We start from the raw sequence: 22054 nt of genomic DNA on the forward strand, positions 1-22054 counted from the left end.
GTGAGTGGTTAAGGTGATGGACCAGAAATCCATCTGGGTCAACAGTGGTAGCTCAGCGATTAAAGTACTGGACTGGTAATCAAAAAGCTGCCAATTCAAGCCTCACCGGTGCCAAGCTGTCACTGTTGGACCCTGTGCAGGACCCTAAACTCTCAATTGCTTCAATTAAATTGGTCACAATTGTAAGCAGCTCTGGATAAAAGTGTGAGTCTAATTTTTCTAATGAGTTTGGACTGTACATATCTTGCTGTGTGTACCAGGCGTAAGGCCACGCTGATAAACAACAGTCATTTCTGCAGATTCTAACACCGTCTGAGCCGCAGAATTTAATCAGACAAAGCAAAATGAAGTCAACACAAAAATCTGGGAATGCTAATGCAATTTATGACAAATGCACAAGTTGTTAATTTACACTGGAAAGAAAAATGATCTGAGCTCCGGAAAAAGACACGACTGCTAATACACTCGGAATTTCATTTAGAAAATATCTTAGTGTTTATTTGGAATTGATAGATTAAGCAGGGAAATCCTTTATTTATTTATTACCACCCATTCTGTAGTGGGTAGCACTGTCGCCTCACAGCAAGAAGGTCCCGGGTTCGATCCCCAGGTGGGGCGGTCCGGGTCCTTTCTGTGTGGAGTTTGCATGTTCTCCCCGTGTCTGCGTGGGTTTCCTCCAGGTGCTCCGGTTTCCTCCCACAGTCCAAAAACATCCAAGTGAGGTGAATTGGAGACACTAAATTGTCCATGACTGTGTTCTGTGTAATGAGTAACTACCGTTTCTGTCATGAATGTAACCAAAGTGTAAAACATGACATTAAAATCCTAATAAACAAACAAACAACAAAACCACCCATTCTGTACCCTGTGTTTCATATGCTTTGTATAATCCATGGTTCCCTGAGAGGAACTGCAACCTTGTTCGGTTTTCCCATGGTGTCATACCACGGAAAAAAAAACAGCTGCTGACCCCTGTGCCTTCTGAATGCCCATCATGCACCCGTGACCTTACAATAACCCCCACTGAACATCCCAGTTTCTCACAGATTGAGGACACAAAGAAGTGAAGTTTGTTTGCGTTTAAGCTTAGAATCCTTTAAAGTCACGATTTGATCGGAACGCTTGTTGTCAGAACGTGGTAGGCACTCACTTCATATCGTTTAGGAATGTGAATGTTTATCGTTTACATTTTACATTTGCAGCTTTTAGAACACACTTTTATCCAAAGCAACTTATAATTCAGACTGAATATAATTTTTTTTTTCTTTATGCATTTTCTCCCTTTTTTCTCCCTTTTTAGTGCGTCCAATTGCCCGATTGTGTCATGCTTCCTCTCCACCAATGCCGATCCCTGCTCTGATTGAGGAGAACGAAGCGAACCCATGCCCTCTCCGACACGTGGGCAGCATGCCGTATGCATCTTATCACCTGCACTTTGACGAGTGCAGTGCAGCTCAGCGTTGTGTACGGAGAGACACACCCTCAGAGCACTCTTTTCTCATCTCTGTGCAGGTGCCATCAATCAGCCAGCAGAGGTCGTAATTGCACCAGTCATGAGAGAGAGACCCCATCAAGCTTAGTCCCGCCCATATCTGAACAACAGGCCAATCGTTGTTCGTGTGGCCGCTCAGCCTTACCCGGCAGGCAGAGCTGAGATTCGATATGATGTATTCGACTGAATACAATTTTTAACAATTGAGGTTTAAGGGTCTTGTTCAGGGGCCCGATAGAGGCAACTTCAAACTAGTCCGAACTTACTGCAAGCGATTAATTTACATTTTCCATTTACATTTTCAGCATTTAGCAGACACTTTTATCCAAAGCAACCCACAGTACTGTGATAGTATATTGTCTAAGCTATTGAGGGTTAAGGAACTTGCTCAAGGACCCAACAGTGGCAACCTGGCAGTGATGGGGTTTGAACCAGTGACCTTTTGCTTACTAGTCCAGTACCTTAATCAGTGCAGAACACAATAAAATCAGAAGACTAATGAAACTAGCAGAACGTACAGCTTAGTGTCTGAGAACTGTGCCTCAGTTTCAGGTCATGGGTCCAGAAAAAGAATCCCACTAGCACACATCAAATGGCCCTCAATATGAGCCCTGATATGAATCAAACTGAACATTTACAGAAGGAGGTGAAGCATGCAGTTGAAAGATTGCCCCCACATACTTGAGACAGCTGGGTCAGTCTGCTGAAGTAAAGTGGGGCAAACTAGCAGCAGAGAGGTGCAGAAATATCGGTCAGTCAGTGGAAGCAAACCCACCACAACCCTGACCAGGATAAAGTGGTTGATGGAAATAAAAAAAAAATTTGTAGAACCCAGGTGGTGCAGCGGGATATTCCGCTAGCACACCGGTGCCGAGATTCTGAACTCCTCGGTTTCGAAACTCGGCATTGCCACCGGTCGGCTGGGCGTAATTGGCAGTGCCTACAGGGAGGGATGACCGGAATATGTGGGTGGGGTCTTCAAATGCTGTGTAAGGACCCTGATTGGTGAATAGAGGCACCTGTGCAGAGTGCATGGGTGGAAAAGGGTTCAGTTAAGGGCTGCGCGCGGGTCGGAGGAGGCGTGGGCAGCAATATACCCTCCTCAACTGCAAAAAATCGGGGATCCCCCAGCAGCAGAAGACAAATTGAATATGCTAAATTGAAAGAAAAAGGGAGAAAAATGCATAATATATACAGTGTATCACAAAAGTGAGTACACCCCTCACATTTATGCAGATATTTAAGTATATCTTTTCATGGGACAACACTGACAAAATGACACTTTGACACAATGAAAAGTAGTCTGTGTGCAGCTTATATAACAGTGTAAATTTATTCTTCCCTCAAAATAACTCAATATACAGCCATTAATGTCTAAACCACCGGCAACAAAAGTGAGTACACCCCTTAGTGAAAGTTCCTGAAGTGTCAATATTTTGTGTGGCCACCATTATTTCCCAGAACTGCCTTAACTCTCCTGGGCATGGAGTTTACCAGAGCTTCACAGGTTGCCACTGGAATGCTTTTCCACTCCTCCATGACGACATCACGGAGCTGGCGGATATTCGAGACTTTGCACTCCTCCACCTTCCACTTGAGGATGCCCCAAAGATGTTCGATTGGGTTTAGGTCTGGAGACATGCTTGGCCAGTCCATCACCTTTACCCTCAGCCTCTTCAATAAAGCAGTGGTCGTCTTAGAGGTGTGTTTGGGGTCATTATCATGCTGGAACACTGCCCTGCGACCCAGTTTCCGGAGGGAGGGGATCATGCTCTGCTCAGTATTTCACAGTACATATTGGAGTTCATGTGTCCCTCAATGAAATGTAACTCCCCAACACCTGCTGCACTCATGCAGCCCCAGACCATGGCATTCCCACCACCATGCTTGACTGTAGGCATGACACACTTATCTTTGTACTCCTCACCTGATTGCCGCCACACATGCTTGAGACCATCTGAACCAAACAAATTAATCTTGGTCTCATCAGACCATAGGACATGGTTCCAGTAATCCATGTCCTTTGTTAACATGTCTTCAGCAAACTGTTTGCGGGCTTTCTTGTGTAGAGACTTCAAAAGAGGCTTCCTTCTGGGGTGACAGCCATGCAGACCAATTTGATGTAGTGTGCGGCGTATGGTCTGAGCACTGACAGGCTGACCCCCCACCTTTTCAATCTCTGCAGCAATGCTGACAGCACTCCTGCGCCTATCTTTCAAAGACAGCAGTTGGATGTGACGCTGAGCACGTGCACTCAGCTTCTTTGGACGACCAACGCGAGGTCTGTTCTGAGTGGACCCTGCTCTTTTAAAACGCTGGATGATCTTGGCCACTGTGCTGCAGCTCAGTTTCAGGGTGTTGGCAATCTTCTTGTAGCCTTGGCCATCTTCATGTAGCGCAACAATTCGTCTTTTAAGATCCTCAGAGAGTTCTTTGCCATGAGGTGCCATGTTGGAACTTTCAGTGACCAGTATGAGAGAGTGTGAGAGCTGTACTACTAAATTGAACACACCTGCTCCCTATGCACACCTGAGACCTAGTAACACTAACAAATCACATGACATTTTGGAGGGAAAATGACAAGCAGTGCTCAATTTGGACATTTAGGGGTGTAGTCTCTTAGGGGTGTACTCACTTTTGTTGCCGGTGGTTTAGACATTAATGGCTGTATATTGAGTTATTTTGAGGGAAGAATAAATTTACACTGTTATATAAGCTGCACACAGACTACTTTTCATTGTGTCAAAGTGTCATTTTTTCAATGTTGTCCCATGAAAAGATATACTTAAATATCTGCAGAAATGTGAGGGGTGTACTCACTTTTGTGATACACTGTATATATATATAAATAATTGCTTAGATGTAAATCAAAGGTTTCTGTCCTACTTAATGTGAAATAAAGAATAATAGATACAATACAATTCTGATGTGTTTTGGCCACATCTGTATACGATTTAAACAATTAATCACAATCTAATTAGCAGCATATTTGACCACAAATTTAATAATTGCTTGCAGCTCAATCTGCATGACTGCATGATGAGCTGTTGTTTATATTTAATAAAGCCTAAAGCCTTGTTTAAATAAAACTCAGAGGTTTAATATTAAACCACTAAACCAAATGAATAGCACTGCCTCGGAAGCACGGCTTCCAGTGAATCCTTCAGAGAAAAGAAAGCACATAAAGAAAGTTTGTTTTTCTCTCTGACACTTCTCGGGTACTCAGCCCCTGGTCTCCAGATGTGTTTGGAGCATCTTCAGCTGTGTCATCCAGCTTCTCGAGAGCTTTTTCACTGTGTGCAGAAACCGGCTGTTTGTGTGAAATTTCCAGCCTGAGCCAAAGCAGCGCTGCGAGCCTCGTTCTGGGAAAAAGTGTCTGTCATAAAGCGCTGGCTGAGGAACAGGAGGAGGGAGACAGGAGGAGGGAGACAGGAGGAGATCGCAGAGGCTAAGTGTGTTTGTTTTCATTGTGGCTCCTGGCACAGCCATGTGACCGAGCTGGATCTCAGACAACCCTCAGAGCAGCAGGCATGCAAACACTCGCTGACCCACCGTGACCAAAGTAAACATAGCGCCGGGTCTCCCGGAGAAACCACAGGACGTTTAAGCTTTTAAAAGAAACCAGGATTATCATGCTTAAATCACATGGATCTAATGAGGAGTGAGATGTTTGGATTAATTTATTAGCCACGCTGGTCTGGTGAACACAAACGGTAGTCGCACACACACATACACACAATTTCATACTTTTATAAGACTGATACATGCTGGGAAGTGTTTTGACGTTTGCACCAGGCATGGTAAACAGGCTCAGTCAAAACACACGAGGTCAAGCAGAAAAAAACTGGTTTAATACTCTAATCCACTAGTGGGCGGCATGGTGGCTAAGTGGGTAGCACTGTCGCCTCCCAGCGAGAAGGTCCTGGGTTCGATCCCCAGGTGGGGCGGTCCGGGTCATTTCTGTGTGGAGTTTGCATGTTCTCCCCGTGTCTGCATGGGTTTACTCCCACAGTCCTAGAACAAGCAGCCAGGCTAATTGGAGACACTGAATTGTCCTATAGGTACCTAGATGCCAGGATGCATAACCCAGTGCCTTGTAGTGCTGGTCCCAAGCCCGGATAAATAGGAGGGTTGTGTCAGGAAGGGCATCCAGCGTAAAAACTGTGCCAAATCAATAATGCGGATCACGATCCGCCGGCGACCCCTAACGGGAGCAGCCGAGGAAACAGATAGACTCTAATCCACTAGTAAAAAATGGTGTTTCCTTATATAACAAGAATGTAATCATATGTACATTTTTCTACAATTGAAGAATTAGAATGATTTTTTAACACTGACGGGGTCTTTCCTGCGTCCTGACCCTGGTAACAGCAGCTGAGCTGAAACTCTCACTGTACAGATGATACTGATCTCAGATCAGAGACACTAATGCAGATGAAGATCAGTATGAATGAGAATGTGTAAATCATGACAGGTAAGAGCTTATTCTTTACATTACTGCACATAGCTGGATTGCCTGACTAGCATTTTCCAAAACCTCTCCAAAGAAGATGCTGTATATTCGAGCACTTCAGTATTCAGTATCTAAATGTGCTTATTTTTGAAGAGCAGATGCACATGGTTTCCTTTCAGAAGGACACATCATGCCACAACTGAGATAATCAAGTACAATAAGCCCCGAACACGCCCAGGATCAGAGTGTTCCCATCTGCAACACCATGACATCTCATTCTAGCTAATAAAAAGGAAACAACTCATCCAAGAATCTGTATTTTATAAAGTGGAAAAAATGGAAAAAAAATCACAGTATGTAGCAGATACAAATTCATCCTTGTTTACAGAATGCACTAGGGGATGTCAACAATACAAACCTGACATATACTGTATGTATATATACACCGTTTAGCCATAACATTAAAACCACCCCCTTGTTTCTACACTCACTGTCCAAGTTCCAGCTCCACTTACCATATAGAAGCACTTTGTAGTTCTACAATTACTGACTGTAGTCCATCTGTTTTTGTGCATGCTTTGTTAGCCCCCTTTAATGCTGTTCTTCAATGGTCAGGACCCCCACAGGACCACTACAGAGCAGGTATTATTTGGGTGGTGGATCATTCTCAGCACTGCAGTGACACTGACATGGTGGTGGTGTGTTAGTGTGTGTTGTGCTGGTATGAGTAGATAAAACACAGCAATGCTGATGGAGTTTTTAAACACCTCATTGTCACTGCTGGACTGAGAATAGTCCACCAACCAAAAATATCCAGCCAACAGCGCCCCATGGGCAGCGTCCTGTGACCACTGATGAAGGTCTAGAAGATGACCAACTCAAACAGCAGCAATAGATGAGCGATCGTCTCTGACTTTACATCTACAAGGTGGACCAACTAGGCAGGAGTGTCTAATAGAGTGGACAGTGAGTGGACACAGTATTTAAAAACTCCAGCAGCGCTGCTGTGTCTGATCCACTCATACCAGCACAACACACACTAACACACCATCAGAGGGCCCTAAAAATAATAATACACTCAATTGTATTTAAATCTGAATTTAAAACCTGACGATGAGGTATTCATCACATTATACACCACAGTGTATTAGTGTAAATAAAGGAATGAATACAGGAGAAAAACTGAACAGCAACTCCAGGTGCTAAGTTTCTAACCACGATCCCACTTTCTCACCAGGAACCATGTGTCTCATGTAAATATCTAACATCTGTGTCTTCCTAAGTGTGAAGTATTTTTTTAAAGGCCATCTGCTGACGTGAGGCACTGTTTGCCCTGAAAGAAGCTATGTTTGCTGTCTGCCGAGCTTCAGTAATGTAAACGAAACACCGGACACCTTCCAGAAAAAGAGCCAAAAGAAAAAATTCTCCTCACAGTCTTACTTCAATCTTCCATCCATATGCTTATCAGAATGTTTATAATCCAGTTTCTTATAATTATCTATCAAAAATCCAGTCCATGCAGGAGAAGTGTATAACCAGTCTTTTTCTGAGGTCCCTTTATATGCAGTTTAGTTCCACCATGCGTAGCTCAATAATTTAGATGCTACTAAAGGCAAAACCGGCCCATATCTACTGTCAGGCCAATAATTCTGATAGTGAAACTTAATCCATTGTTTTTGTGTACAGCGAGGAGGATGGTTAGAGCAGCAAACATTTCTCAGATGAAGTATTACAGATGAAAGTTTGAGAGCAATTATGGGTCACCAGGAATCCAAAACTCTAATTACATACAATTCTCAAGAAAATCTAACACATATGTAAGCACATGAAGTTTGCTAGCTGTTACTAAAACCTTGACTGCAACCAGAACGTTGGTTGGCGACACACTAATAGTTCATGTTTCAAGTCCCACAGGGTTAGATCTTTCAGAAGGACAAAGACCCAAAACATACAGTTTATGCAAACATTTGGAAACCCCTGGTCAAATGCACTTAAGTGACAATAAAGTGCATATGTGACACATTTTAACATTGAACATAACATTAAAACCACCTCCTTGTTTCTACACTCACTGTCCATTTTATCAGCTCCATTTACCATATAGAAGCACTTTGTAGTTCTACAATTACTAACTGTAGTCCATCTGTTTCTCTACATCCTTTGTTAGCCATTCTTCAATGGTCAGGACCCCCACAGGACCACTACAGAGCAGGTATTATTTAGGTAGTGAATCATTCTCAGCACTGCAGTGACACTGACATGGTGGTGGTGTGTTAGTGTGTGTTGTGCTGGTATGAGTGAATCAGAAACAGCAGCGCTGCTGGAGTTTTAAAATGCCGTGTCCACTCCTTGTAGATGTTGTACTGACTTGTTGTACTGACCTTGTAGATGTAAAGTCAGAGACGATCGTTCATCTATTGCTGCTGTTTGAGTTGGTCATCTTCTAGACCTTCATCAGTGGTCATAAGACGCTGCCCATGGGGTGCTGTTGGCTGGGTGTTTTTGGTTGGTGGACTATTCTCAGTCCAGCAGTGACAGTGAGGTGTTTAAAAACTCCATCAGCATTGCTGTGTCTTATCCACTCATACCAGCACAATACACACTAACACACCACCACCATGTCAGTGTTACTGCAGTGCTGAGAATGATCCACCCCCCAAATAATCCTGCCCATTGAAGAACAGCATGAAAGGGGGCTAACAAAGCATGCAGAGAAACAGATGGACTACAGTCAGTAATTGTAGAACTACAATCTATCTATCTATCTATCTATCTATCTTATCTACAAAGTGCTTCTATATGGTAAGTGGAGCTGATAAAATGGACAGTGTGTGTAGAAACAAGGAGGTGGTTTTAATGTTATGGCTGATCGGTGTATATAATATTGTATTTTTTTGTGCAGTTTTTCTCCCCAGTTGTGTCAAATTTAGCCTGGAGGATTTAGAGAGATCCTGGATTACTGAGTAGCTCACAGATTCTATCCAGGAAAAGACAAGGGACATAGTACTGAGGTGCAAATAATCAGTACACGGATTTGGATGGATTAGAACTTTATTTTCCATGTATTACTTATTTATTGTCAAGATTTGGATATATCCAGTTCCACTGTACACACGCCTCCTCAAACATCTGGAAAGATGCTTCCAATGGCAGATATTACATAGAGCCGCAACACATTCGGATTAACCCTGTCAACCAGACTGTAGGAGCTGCAGCATCAAGATGATGATTCTTCATCCAGCCGTTCCTCCCTCAGACACAGGGAACCGTACCCAACCAGGCAGCTCTGACTCAAAAGTCTGGCTGTACAGTGTTAGACTAGTGAAGATTGCTGCACCGCCAATTATTTTTAATAAGACATTTATTGAAATAAAACTTCTATTAAAATGAGATCATTCATGCTGTCAATAAAACACAATAATTCTTTTACTCTTCTATACCAGGGTGCCAGTCCTTCTGGAGTCCTTCAGGAGTTGACTGTTTAGATATCTGATCGGAGCTCTATTTTAGAAGGTGAGATGTGGGATATACCCACGCTCTCCATGAGTGTGATGGAGCAGCCATGTGTTAAACTAACTATTGAAGGTTATAATCACTTTGACTGTGCTTTTTGTGTCTTCACAGTAACTCATTTTCCTGCTGCACCACCGTCGTCTAATCTGCAATTATAATTGTTTTCGGATCATTTCACTTTCCTGTGACCTTTTCTTCTTTTTAGACCCCGGCAATTGCTTCCGCGGCGTCCAATTAGCCCCGACTCGCCCATTTGTTCTGCGTTTCATACATGGCGAGGTGTAAACTCGTCTAAGGGAAACCAGCGAACTCACACCGAGTAAGATTATCTGCACACTAATAATCCGTACGAGAACAGAGTTTTGCTGTTATTTAATTATTCAAGTGCTCATTAAAGATGGATAAGCTTATAACTGAAATAGCAATACCGCCATGGTACGATTTCGAGAAACTGGATCTGTCATGCGAGGTAATTAGACAGTTAAAACTACATTTAGGTCCACATCACTGGTAATCACTGATACACAAGTAACTTGAGAGCCACATGAGCAGAAAAGGAATATTGGTTCATTCCAAATACAAATATATATTATTCATAACTAGCGCTAATGAATATTATTAAATATTCCACATTTCCACATTATTAAAGATCCACATTTAATCAAAAAATACATGTGGGATAAGATTACATAAGTAACTACAATATACACTGATCAGCCATAACATTAAAACCACCTCCTTGTTTCTACACTCACTGTCCATTTTATCAGCTCCACTTACCATATAGAAGCACTTTGTAGTTCTACAATTACTGACTGTAGTCCATCTGTTTCTCTACATATGTTTATTTAGCCTGCTTTCACCCTGTTCTTCAATGGTCAGGACCCCCACAGGACCACTACAGAGTAGGAATTATTTGGGTGGTGGATGATTCCCAGCACTGCAGTGACACTGACATGGTGGTGGTGTGTTAGTGTGTGTTGTGCTGGTATGAGTGGATCAGACACAGCAGTGCTGCTGGAGTTTTTATACACCTCACTGTCACTGCTGGACTGAAAATAGTCCACTAACCAAAAACATCCAGCCCACAGTGCCCCGTGGGCTGCATCCTGTGACCACTGATGGAGGTCTAGAAGATGACCTTGCTCGTCTCTGACTTTACATCTACAAAGTGGACCAACTAGGTAGGAGTGGACAGTAAGTGGACACAGTATTTAAAAACTCCAGCAGCGCTGCTGTGTCTGATCCACTCATACCAGCACAACACACACTAACACACCAGCACAACACACACTAACACACCACCACCATGTCAGTGTCACTACAGTGCTGAGAATGATCCACCACCCAAATAAAACATGCTCTGTGGTGGTCCTGTGGGGGTCCCCTCCGACACGTGTGCAGTAGCAGACTGCACTTTTTCACCTGCACGAGGCGAGTTCACATGTGGATCAGGTTTGTGTACGGAGAGACACACCCTGATCCCATTGTCCCTTGTCAGCGATCAGCTAGCAGAGGTTGTAATTGCATCAGTTATGAGCAATCCCCTCCGACACCCTTCCCTTGAACAAAGCCGACGAGTTTGAGATGTCAGGTCTGATATTTGCAGTTATCTTATTTTTCAAGTGATCATCTGAACAATTTTCTACTGAAATAAAAATACACCTGTTCTGAAGAAATTCGACTTAACCCACTCGATTTAGAGCCACATGTACTTCCATTCTTGGACTTCTAGGCGTGCAGAACCAGAGGCCTTTGTCATTTAACTCACTGAAAGACCTTTACTGACCAAAACACTACAGACATAAGGCTGGATTTTGAAAAGAGTTCTTAGGAGGCACAGCAGTCTACTGCACCACACACACATCGATTTACTCCCTTACATACCTACTTACACTTAGGGGACATTTAGAGCCGCCAATCCACCCACTGTGTGTTTTGGGAGGTGGAGGAAAACCACTGTGAGACTGTGAGAGAATCTCCACACATACAGCCAGCATAGGCAAGGATCAAACCCAGGTCCCTGCTAGCACACCACCGCTGAGATTAGAGTCAGAATCTCAGATGTGCCACCGAGCAGGCCGGGCGTCCGACAAACACAACTGGCCATGTTTGCAGGAGGGAAGGTCTGATGCTATATGCCACCACCAGAGCTGGTCTGAGCTCGATTGTGAGGAAGTCGAAAAGCATAACATGGCTCTCCATGCGTGGAACAGCTCTTAGGACCCCTTCATCATCAGGTGATAGGAGGCGAAAGCCGCCTCCTATCACCTGATGATGAAGGGGTCCTAAGAGCTGTTCCACGCATGGAGAGCCTAGGACTGGAAAAGAGGTCTAAATGGCTGCGGTTCTACAGTACAAGCAAGTGGTAACAACTAAAATCGGACACAAAAAGGGGAATAATATCCCAAAAATGTGTAGACACAAATTATATAATGATAACGTGGTGTCTGTATAATGCTGACAAGCTACTTAAATGAGTACTAAGTGATTTGGAACACTGCCTTAGTCAAGCAGCTTTAATTAGGGTGTCTTTAAATACTGTTTACTTATTAAAATGTTGAAAGATTATACATAAAAATTAAACATATGAAAAGACAGGTAGCTAGGCACTCGACCCACAGGGGTATCCGTGATAAGCCCCCAGCAAAATGCACAAAAAGAAAAGATGGTCACCATCAATACCAGCTACTCAATCCACCAGCAAAACCTGCTGTGGCTAAACAAAGAACAACCACGCCTGACGCTACCTGCTGCCAGGAGGGATCTTGCGTGGCGGTACACTGCTGTCAACATAAGAATCGGCAGACAAGAAAGCTGAGCCTAGAGCAGCTGGGCAAATCGTCCCAGCAGAAGGACAGTGCAGTGGATTACACAACACACTGCACCAGCAACTCCTCCTAGCGACTGTAGTGCATCAACACTATAATCTTATGGTCTAAGATCCAGTACCTTCGTCAGTGTTGTATGACCATGTAAATGACATGGTGGTGGTGTGTTAGTGTGTGTTATGCTGGTATGCTGAGAATAGTCCACCAACCAAAAATATCCAGCCAACAGCGCCCCCTGGGCAGCGTCCTGTGACCACTGATGAAGATCTAGAAGATGACCAACTCAAACAGCAGCAATAGATGAGCGATCGTCTCTGACTTACATCTACAAGGTGGACCAACTAGGTAGGAGTGTCTAATAGACTGGACAGTGAGTAGACACTGTATTTAAAAACTCCAGCAGCGCTGCTGTGTCTGATCCACTCATACCAGCACAACACACACTAACACACCTCCACCATGTCAGTGTCACTGCAGTGCTGAGAATGATCCACCACCTAAATAATACCTGCTCTGTGGTGGCCCTGTGTGGGTCCTAACCATTGAGAAACAGGGTGAAAGCAGGCTAAAAAAAACGTATGTAGAGAAATAGATGGACTTCAATCAGTGGTAGAACTACAAAGTGCTTCTATATGGTAAGTGGAGCTGATAAAATGGACAGTGAGTGTAGAGACAAGGAGGTGGTTTTAATGTTATGGCTGATCAGTGTATATAGTACATATGTCTGAACTGACTGTCACTGTTTCACAAAACCTTGATCTGTTTAATTCATCTTTAGAACAGGACCGTGACATTGTGAGAAAAAAATACAGCATGGCGACTACTAAACAGTGAAATATTGATACCAGGTTAGCATTTATACAGCAAATCCACATTTAGTGCTTTTGGAATCGCTTGTTTTGTCTCAGCAGCTCTTTATTTTCTTGTGTCGTTAAATGACAAGCATTGCCAGAGCTTTCTTGTTCTTAACCAAAGTACATTTCATACAAAACTACCTGAGAATAAACTTTCAATATCTTCAGTCTGTGTTGTTAATATTGTGTATAGTTTTCAAGACTTAATGGCACAAACGCGTATCATGTGACACCTAAAAAGCCACAGTAAACGACAATACGCAACTGCAAAACCAAATCATATGAAAGTAGCCTAAGGGAAGAAAGGTTGGCTGGGGAATGTGAATGTGTTCTCATTGTCAGTGCAACAGTGACTTCTACTGTATGAATAAGGTGCCGACACAAGCGGTGGAGGAATACAGAGAGAAAATGTCTGAGATCCACAGCTATTTCACCACATGTCAATGTTAAGGTTTTCTATAAATATGGCCCTACCTAATTCATGGCTGTAAAAAATGCATCATGGACCATGAAACATGCCGTTTCTTGTGTAATATACAATTATTATTTTATTTTATATTTTCTTTATGCATTTTCTCCCCTTTTTCTCCCCCTTTTCTCCCCTTTAGCACATCCAATTGCCTGATTGCGTCATGCTTCCTCTCCACCAATGCCGATCTCTGCTCTGATTGAGGAGAACGAAGCTAACCCACGCCCCCTCCGACACGTGGGCAGCATGCCGTATGCATCTTATCACCTACACTTTGACGAGTGCAGTGCAGCCTAGCTGCGTGTATGGAGGGACACACCCTAAGAGCACTCTTTTCTCATCTCTGTGCAGGCGCCATCAATCAGCCAGCAGAGGTTATAATTGCACCAGTCATGAGAGAGAGACAGAGACCCTATCCGGCTTAGTCCCGCCCATATGAACAACAGGCCAATCGTTGTTCATGTGGCCGCTCAGCCTCAGCCAAATTCAAAATTTAAGATTTGTGTTGAGCGATTTAACATTTCATATTCACGTAGCGTTTAAGTGCCTCATGTTTACTGGTTAATCTGTACTATGAGGTGGTTCTAGCAATCCTGCGGCAATTCAGTTAGCAATCGGTTCGTCAAAATGTCCAACATGTCAAAGTCTAAAGCAGCTAAAAACACAACTCAGGTAACCGGATAGGGCATGTCTGGCCTATTGGTTAAGGAACTGGACTAGCAATCAAAAGGTTGCTAGTTCAAGCCCACCACTGCCAGGTTGCTGCTGTTGGACCCTTGAGCAAGGCCCTTAACCTTCAATTGCTCAGACTGTATATTATACTATACTGTAAGTCGTTTTGGATAAAGGCATCTGCTAAATGCCGAAAATGTAAATGTAAAACCAAGTTTGGAAAACTCCTGAACAATTCTGTGGATGCAGAGGGGGGTGGTGTCAAAACACGGACGCTGGATGTTTTAGGTTTACATTCAACCATTAAGGTAGCTGTGTATTGTAGCTTCAATTTATTCTATCATTCAATTTATGAGTGTAATTTAATGACTGCCGTGAAACGTGACACTTTTCTTTAAAAATCTGTGATTTTTGAGAAACAAGGTCCATGAAATTGAGCACATTTTCCTGGGAATTTAATAGGGCCCTAAGTATGATGGAATCACTGGAGAACATTAAATTGCTGAGGCTTTGGTTGCTCAACCAGCTCTGGCAGTTTCAGACAGTCCTGCTGATAGTGAGCAATAACTGTTTAGAGCCGGGCCTCAAAATTCACACTGATTGCACAAAAATGTTCCGTCCTGTTTGGGTTTCACAGTCAAGGGCGCAGAATAATAACACACAGTCTGAGGAACGGCAGCATTTCGTCATCTTCCCGAAACTCATCAATTATTTTTAGACACGTCGCTGTAAAAATGTCTTGCTGGGCTGCTACGGGTCAAGACGGTAAAATGGGGTCATGGGAATTCTTCGCTCACCTCAAAATTGCCGGCGTAATCATCGGGACTGGTTCCTTGCCTTCCTTCCTTTAGAGCAATCAGAGTGAAGCCGCGGAAATAAGACGGACTGGAGGCGTACAGACTCACTGCGGAGAAAGACGGAGAAAATCAGAGGAGAAATACAGTGCAGATATGGCAGAGTTTCAGAAATCAGTGGGCTGTGAGCCAGGGCATGTCATAAACCGCCAGCACAATCAGGGCAAGTTCAAGTGTCTCGGGAGGCTTTGTGGGCTTTTCTTGTCAAGTCGAATCTTCCGAAAAACGACTGCAAGTGCAGACATGCTAGGCTTTAAACTGAATGAGGGATGTGCACCACAATATGAAGCACTTACACTCTGTAACCTACTCACCTGGTAAATCTGATAAGTCATTTGTGAGCTCAGTTTTACAATGATTAATTTTTTATTTTATACTTTCAGAAAAATGGTGCTGATATTTCATTCCACACAAACCCGATGTGCTCTAGACTGCATATTATTTTTTAAATTATGCATGTTTCAGTCTGGTCTGGATCGCTATGGGACTGGCGTCACTCAAAAACATGAATCGTAAAACCTGGACAGGGAGCAAATACAGGGCAGGGCATCACACACACACACACACACACACACACAAACACACACATTGATTTACTCACTCACAAACCTACTTACATACAGGGGACATTGAAAGCAGCCAATCTACCCACTGTGCATTTTGGGAGGTGGAAGAAAACCAGACTGTGAGAGAATCTCCAAACATACAGCCAGACATACTGTACATATACTGTAAGCAGGGAACAAACCCAGGTCCTTGGGAATAAAGTTGCTGTGCGGCACCCATTCTACTGTACTACTGTGCAATCCTGGATATACTGTACATTCTAATGGCTTAAAACCTGTAAATCTAATGATTAAATTAATATTTGCTCTTTTGTAAACATTCCACAAAAAATAGCAAATACTAGAGGTGAATGGGACTGTCACTCAAAAAACAGACACTAAAAAGGGGGCTGAGTTCTAGACAAGGACAATAACCCCAAAAATACCTCAGATTACTTTGAGAAATGCAAGTTAAATAGGTCTGCCGCAACTGGTCAACCTAATCGATGACAATATTTTGCCAACAATTTGATAATATGGACATAAACCCTGTTTACATTTAGTTTTGTGCCATATTATTATGCCTTACAGTTTGTTGTTAAAATAAAAGAAGCTTAAATGAGATTCTGAATTAAATTTTTGCAGGAAAATGAATCATTTAGATTAATCGACTAATCAGTAAAATAGTCTATATAATAATTGATAGAAAAATAGTCGTTTCACTTTAGTGGCAGTCCTAAAGTCAAAGCTGCTGTATTTTTAAAGGTTCAGCAAATACACAGATGAGTCAAAACATTAGGAACATCCCCTTAAAAATGTGCATCACAATGCCTGTTTGGTGACATTTCTGCATGTCACAGTCACTGATTTATAAAATTTGGGACTGATGGTAGTTACTCATGGTACAGGATGACCAGACCACTGGGTTGAAGTATTTTTGAAACAGCAGGATGTGCTCACATGCGTGGGGGCTTTGGTGTCTGGTACAGACCAGCAGAAGAGCCGCTGCGGCTCAAATTTATCTTTTAAATACTAGTGATGATGTGAATGTGTCACAACACACAGTGCATGAAACCCTTCTGTGTATGGGGCTGCGTAAACACAGGCCAGTTAAAGAACGCATGCTAACTCACGTCTACTGACAAAAGCACATAGAATATAAAAAATGCACAGTAAGAGTTTGTGCAAACAGGGTTGTCATGTCAGTGCACAGAATGTTTCTTTATTTATTTGGATTTTAGCTTCATGTTTTACACATTTGGTTACATTCATGACAGAACAGGTAGTTACTGGTTACACAAGATTCATAAGTTTGCAAGTTTAATGTCGAACACAGTCATGGACTGTCATGAATCACTTGCTCGTCTTTGGACTGTGGGAGGAAACGTGGAAACGGGAGGACACAGGGAAAACATGCAAACTCCACACAGAAAAGACCCGTGCCACCCCACCTGGGAATCAAACCCAAGACCTTCTTGCTGTGAGGCGACAGTGCTACCCACCGAGCCACCATGCCATCCCGGTGCAAGGAATGAACACAATGAAGTTACATAATTCAGATAATATAATTAAGGTAAGATAAGATAAGATTCCTTTATTGATCCCCATGGGGGAAATTCGAGTGTTACAGCAGCTCCAGTACAGTGTAAATACAGTAAATAGAGTAAATAAAAGTAGAATAAAATAATAATAAAAATATTAACTATGAAATGCAATTACTATTATACAGCATTATGACAATTACAACTATATGATAAAACACTATATATTCTATATGTAAGTATATACATACAGTGTATCACAAAAGTGAGTACACCCCTCACATTTCTGCAAATATTTCATTATATCTTTTCATGGGACAACACTATAGACATGAAACTTGGATATAACTTAGAGTAGTCAGTGTACAGCTTGTATAGCAGTGTAGATTTACTGTCTTCTGAAAATAACTCAACACACAGCCATTAATGTCTAAATAGCTGGCAACATAAGTGAGTACACCCCACAGTGAACATGTCCAAATTGTGCCCAAATGTGTCGTTGTCCCTCCCTGGTGTCATGTGTCAAGGTCCCAGGTGTAAATGGGGAGCAGGGCTGTTAAATTTGGTGTTTTGGGTACAATTCTCTCATACTGGCCACTGGATATTCAACATGGCACCTCATGGCAAAGAACTCTCTGAGGATGTGAGAAATAGAATTGTTGCTCTCCACAAAGATGGCCTGGGCTATAAGAAGATTGCTAACACCCTGAAACTGAGCTACAGCATGGTGGCCAAGGTCATACAGCGGTTTTCCAGGACAGGTTCCACTCGGAACAGGCTTCGCCAGGGTCGACCAAAGAAGTTGAGTCCACGTGTTCGGCGTCATATCCAGAGGTTGGCTTTAAAAAATAGACACATGAGTGCTGCCAGCATTGCTGCAGAGGTTGAAGACGTGGGAGGTCAGCCTGTCAGTGCTCAGACCATACGCCGCACACTGCATCAACTCGGTCTGCATGGTCGTCATCCCAGAGGGAAGCTGACGCACAAGAAAGCCCGCAAACAGTTTGCTGAAGACAAGCAGTCCAAGAACATGGATTACTGGAATGCCCTGTGGTCTGACGAGACCAAGATAAACTTGTTTGGCTCAGATGGTGTCCAGCATGTGTGGCGGCGCCCTGGTGAGAAGTACCAAGACAACTGTATCTTGCCTACAGTCAAGCATGGTGGTGGTAGCATCATGGTCTTGGGCTGCATGAGTGTTGCTGGCACTGGGGAGCTGCAGTTCATTGAGGGAAACATGAATTCCAACATGTACTGTGACATTCTGAAACAGAGCATGATCCCCTCCCTTCGAAAACTGGGCCTCATGGCAGTTTTCCAACAGGATAATGACCCCAAACACAACCTCCAAGATGACAACTGCCTTGCTGAGGAAGCTGAAGGTAAAGGTGATGGACTAAACCCAATTGAGCACCTGTGGCGCATCCTCAAGTGGAAGGTGGAGGAGTTCAAGGTGTCTAACATCCACCAGCTCCGTGATGACATCATGGAGGAGTGGAAGAGGATTCCAGTAGCAACCTGTGCAGCTCTGGTGAATTCCATGCCCAGGAGGGTTAAGGCAGTGCTGGATAATAATGGTGGTCACACAAAATATTGACACTTTGGGCACAATTTGGACATGTTCACTGTGGGGTGTACTCACTTATGTTGCCAGCCATTTAGACATTAATGGCTGTGTGTTGAGTTATTTTCAGAAGACAGTAAATCTACACTGCTATACAAGCTGTACACTGACTACTCTAAGTTATATCCAAGTTTCATGTCTATAGTGTTGTCCCATGAAAAGATATAATGAAATATTTGCAGAAATGTGAGGGGTGTACTCACTTTTGTGATACACTGTACATGTGTATAATGAAATGTAGAGTCCAGTGCTGGGAAAAAGGGGGGGGGGGGGTCTTGAGTTAGTGTATAGGGGGATGGTTTTCTAGAATTAGTGACTTGTGCACACAGACTTCAATCTGTAACTAGTTTTAAATGACTAGTACATCTGTTTTATTTCCAGATGTTTCAGAAGTAATGCATGATTGTAAGCGATATTTATACATGCACACTAATGCACAGTTAGTTTCCTTATTAATATTCTTTCCATACAGTAGCATAGTTTGTGTCACAGAGTAAAATGCAGTTTACGCCGCTGGGGTGCCTAAGGAATAAACTCTAGAGAAACGTGCACAGCTGCTAAAATTCTGGGATAATGTGATTTATGTATGCAAACTGGAATGTAGAACTGGAATTACTGCACACTGATGCATATTCTAATAATGTCAACATGATTCTAATAGAGTTAAAATGCTGTTTTACCCAAAGCTGGTAACATTTGGTACTTATGGCAGTTATGCATGTATGAAAGCTGAGGTTTACATGTTGTTTTACTGAGCTGTCCAATGAGAAATGAACCTCATGTATTTGTATAGCTGGTTGAAATCTAAAATAAATCATCTTAATGAATATGCTTATGTGTTTCTCATGTATTCCTTCATTGTCTGTTTTACCACTGATTTATCCTGAGCAGGGTCACAGTGGGTCAGATACAGAGCAAAAGGCAGGAAACTTCCCAGACAGATCACCAATCCATCACAGGTCTCACACACACACACACACACCTAGGGCAGTTTTTAGAATCTCCAATTAACCTGACTGCAGTCTTTGGACTTGTGGGAGGAAATCGGAGCACCAACACAGAAAGAACATGCAAACTGCACACAGAAAGGACAATTAAACCCAGACCATTATTGCTGTGGAGAAACAACACTACTCGTTATGACAGTGTGCCATTCTGCTTAGTGCTTAATAAGTTTAAAGGTTATGAATGCACTCATAATGCACTCATAATGCACACTAATGCATATTATAATGTCCTCATTAACATTTATCTGAGGTTTTAAAAGGCAGTCAGTCAGTCATCATATGTCCAATCTAACGCATTAAGGTTTTATAATTATGAATGTATGCAAACTGGATTCTGGGATACATACTGGGATACAGACTCTAATGCACATTACTAAATCAGTTTGAAAAAGGTAAACAGTTTGTACATGATGATCAAATACAAAAAATAATTTTATGTAGCAGGTAAAATTTGAAATAAATAAACTGTAATCTGTAGCTGAATTTTAAAGATATAAAAAGTGTTTATGTTGTTAAAAAATACTCTCACTCACTCTCTTAACCGCTTATCCAATTACGGTCGTGTGTGTGTGTGTGGGGGGGATAGGCATTGAACAGCCTATCCCAGCTGTTCAATGGGCACAAGGCACACAGTAACACCCTGGACGGGACGCCAGTCCATCGCAGGGCAGACACACACACGCATATACACACACGCATTCACCTATAGGGCAATTCAGTGTCTCCAATTAACCTGCCTGCATGCTTTTGGACTGTGGGAGGAAACTGGAGCGCGCGGAGGAAACCCACGCAGACACGGGGAGAACATGCAAACTCTGCACGGAAAGGACCTGGACCGCCCCACCTGGGGATCGAACCCAGGACCCCCTTGTGCCGCACTTTGAAAAAATACAATTTAGAAGTAATGCATACATTTGGACAGTAGGAATCATGTAAGACTGTAAGGCTGAATACAAACCATAGTGGTGTTTAAGTGATTATTTTAAATACTCAGAAAGGTGGTGAAGTTCAGGGAGAATTGGGTGTAAACTGTGTAGAGCCAGAGGAACCTAAAATAATTGTAAATTCTGATTTAACTTGTAAAGCCACTTTTTAAACCACATTGAGGGTTTTTATATTGCTGTTATATCAACAATGCATAAACTCACATGGCTGGGAAACATTTGCATGTGATAACATGTAACTAAGAGTGATGCATGTATGCACACAAGAATCTGGAATTAACGCAAACTAATGCGCATTTTGTGTCATATAGATATTCTATAAGTACTTGTACAACCAAAACAAACATGAGGCTCTTGTGAGTTACAGTCTTATACAGAAGTTTGGAGATGGAAAGTTTGTTCTCTGTAACAATTTATGGAATTTAATCGAGGTGCCCAAACTTTGCGCAATAGAATTTGCGTCTTTATGCACAGTTTGTAACAAATGACTGTGCTATAAGAACAAGTTTATGATTTACAGGATGTCTAATAGAAATGAAGTACTAATGTGAGTTATGCATAGATGCAAACTGCACTAATAAACATGCAATTAATCCCACATTCCACTTAAATCAAGTTCCCTCATAAATCCTTCACACAGATGATAAATCACACAAGGTTCATGTGAAGTATGCATGCAAACACGACTGTTTTACAGTTCTAAGTGCACACTAATGCACATGCATGCTCACCTCTGTAGGTGCTTTCAGCCTGGTAGGTTTCGGGATCTCCTTCCATACGGAGCCGGTAGTTGGAGTGCCCGTGTCTGGGCGCGCTCCGGCTCGGGCTGCGGAGGATCCTGCAGTAAGTCGAGCTGTCCCCGGTGAAAGCATGAGTGCTCCATGAATCCAGGTTTAACAGCATGTAGAGCAAAAACGCTGAAGCTGCGTGCATGCCCATGCCTGGATGTCTCCTCAAAATCCTCAGCACGCAAAGCACTGAATGAACGGAGCGACGAAAAAACAAGGAGAATCCAAACAGTGTTGTTACGACCTGCCCGGTCCGTTCACTTAGTCAAGACTTTTACGATTAGAAATAATCAATTTCGATCTTATAGCAGTGTACTGGTGTGTTTCTGGAGCATCAAACAGGTTCTAAACAGGGAATAAAGTCAGAAATGTCACTTTCTCCGGGGCTGAGTGAGTGGAAGAGCGGATCAGTCTCTCCCCACTATCAGACCAGACGGAGATGAAGTGAGAAAGATTCACTGACGGGA

At 42.7% G+C, this 22054-nt stretch overlaps 1 protein-coding gene across 1 annotated transcript in view; it reads right to left on the reverse strand.

The window, feature by feature from the left end:
- The window catches only part of LOC134319560 (spondin-1-like), a 42734-nt gene extending 20883 nt beyond the window's left edge, over window positions 1-21851 (reverse strand). The window contains exons 1-2 of the mRNA XM_063000811.1: window positions 21531-21851; window positions 15082-15188 (exon numbers count right to left, since the gene is read on the reverse strand). Coding sequence (XP_062856881.1) covers window positions 15082-15188; window positions 21531-21738 — 315 coding nt within the window. The 5' untranslated portion in view covers window positions 21739-21851. The remainder of the gene's footprint in view (window positions 1-15081; window positions 15189-21530) is intronic.
- Window positions 21852-22054: the final 203 nt, after the last annotated feature.

The sequence above is a fragment of the Trichomycterus rosablanca genome, chromosome 8 (genome assembly GCF_030014385.1).
Source record: "Trichomycterus rosablanca isolate fTriRos1 chromosome 8, fTriRos1.hap1, whole genome shotgun sequence".
Taxonomy (NCBI): domain Eukaryota; kingdom Metazoa; phylum Chordata; class Actinopteri; order Siluriformes; family Trichomycteridae; genus Trichomycterus; species Trichomycterus rosablanca.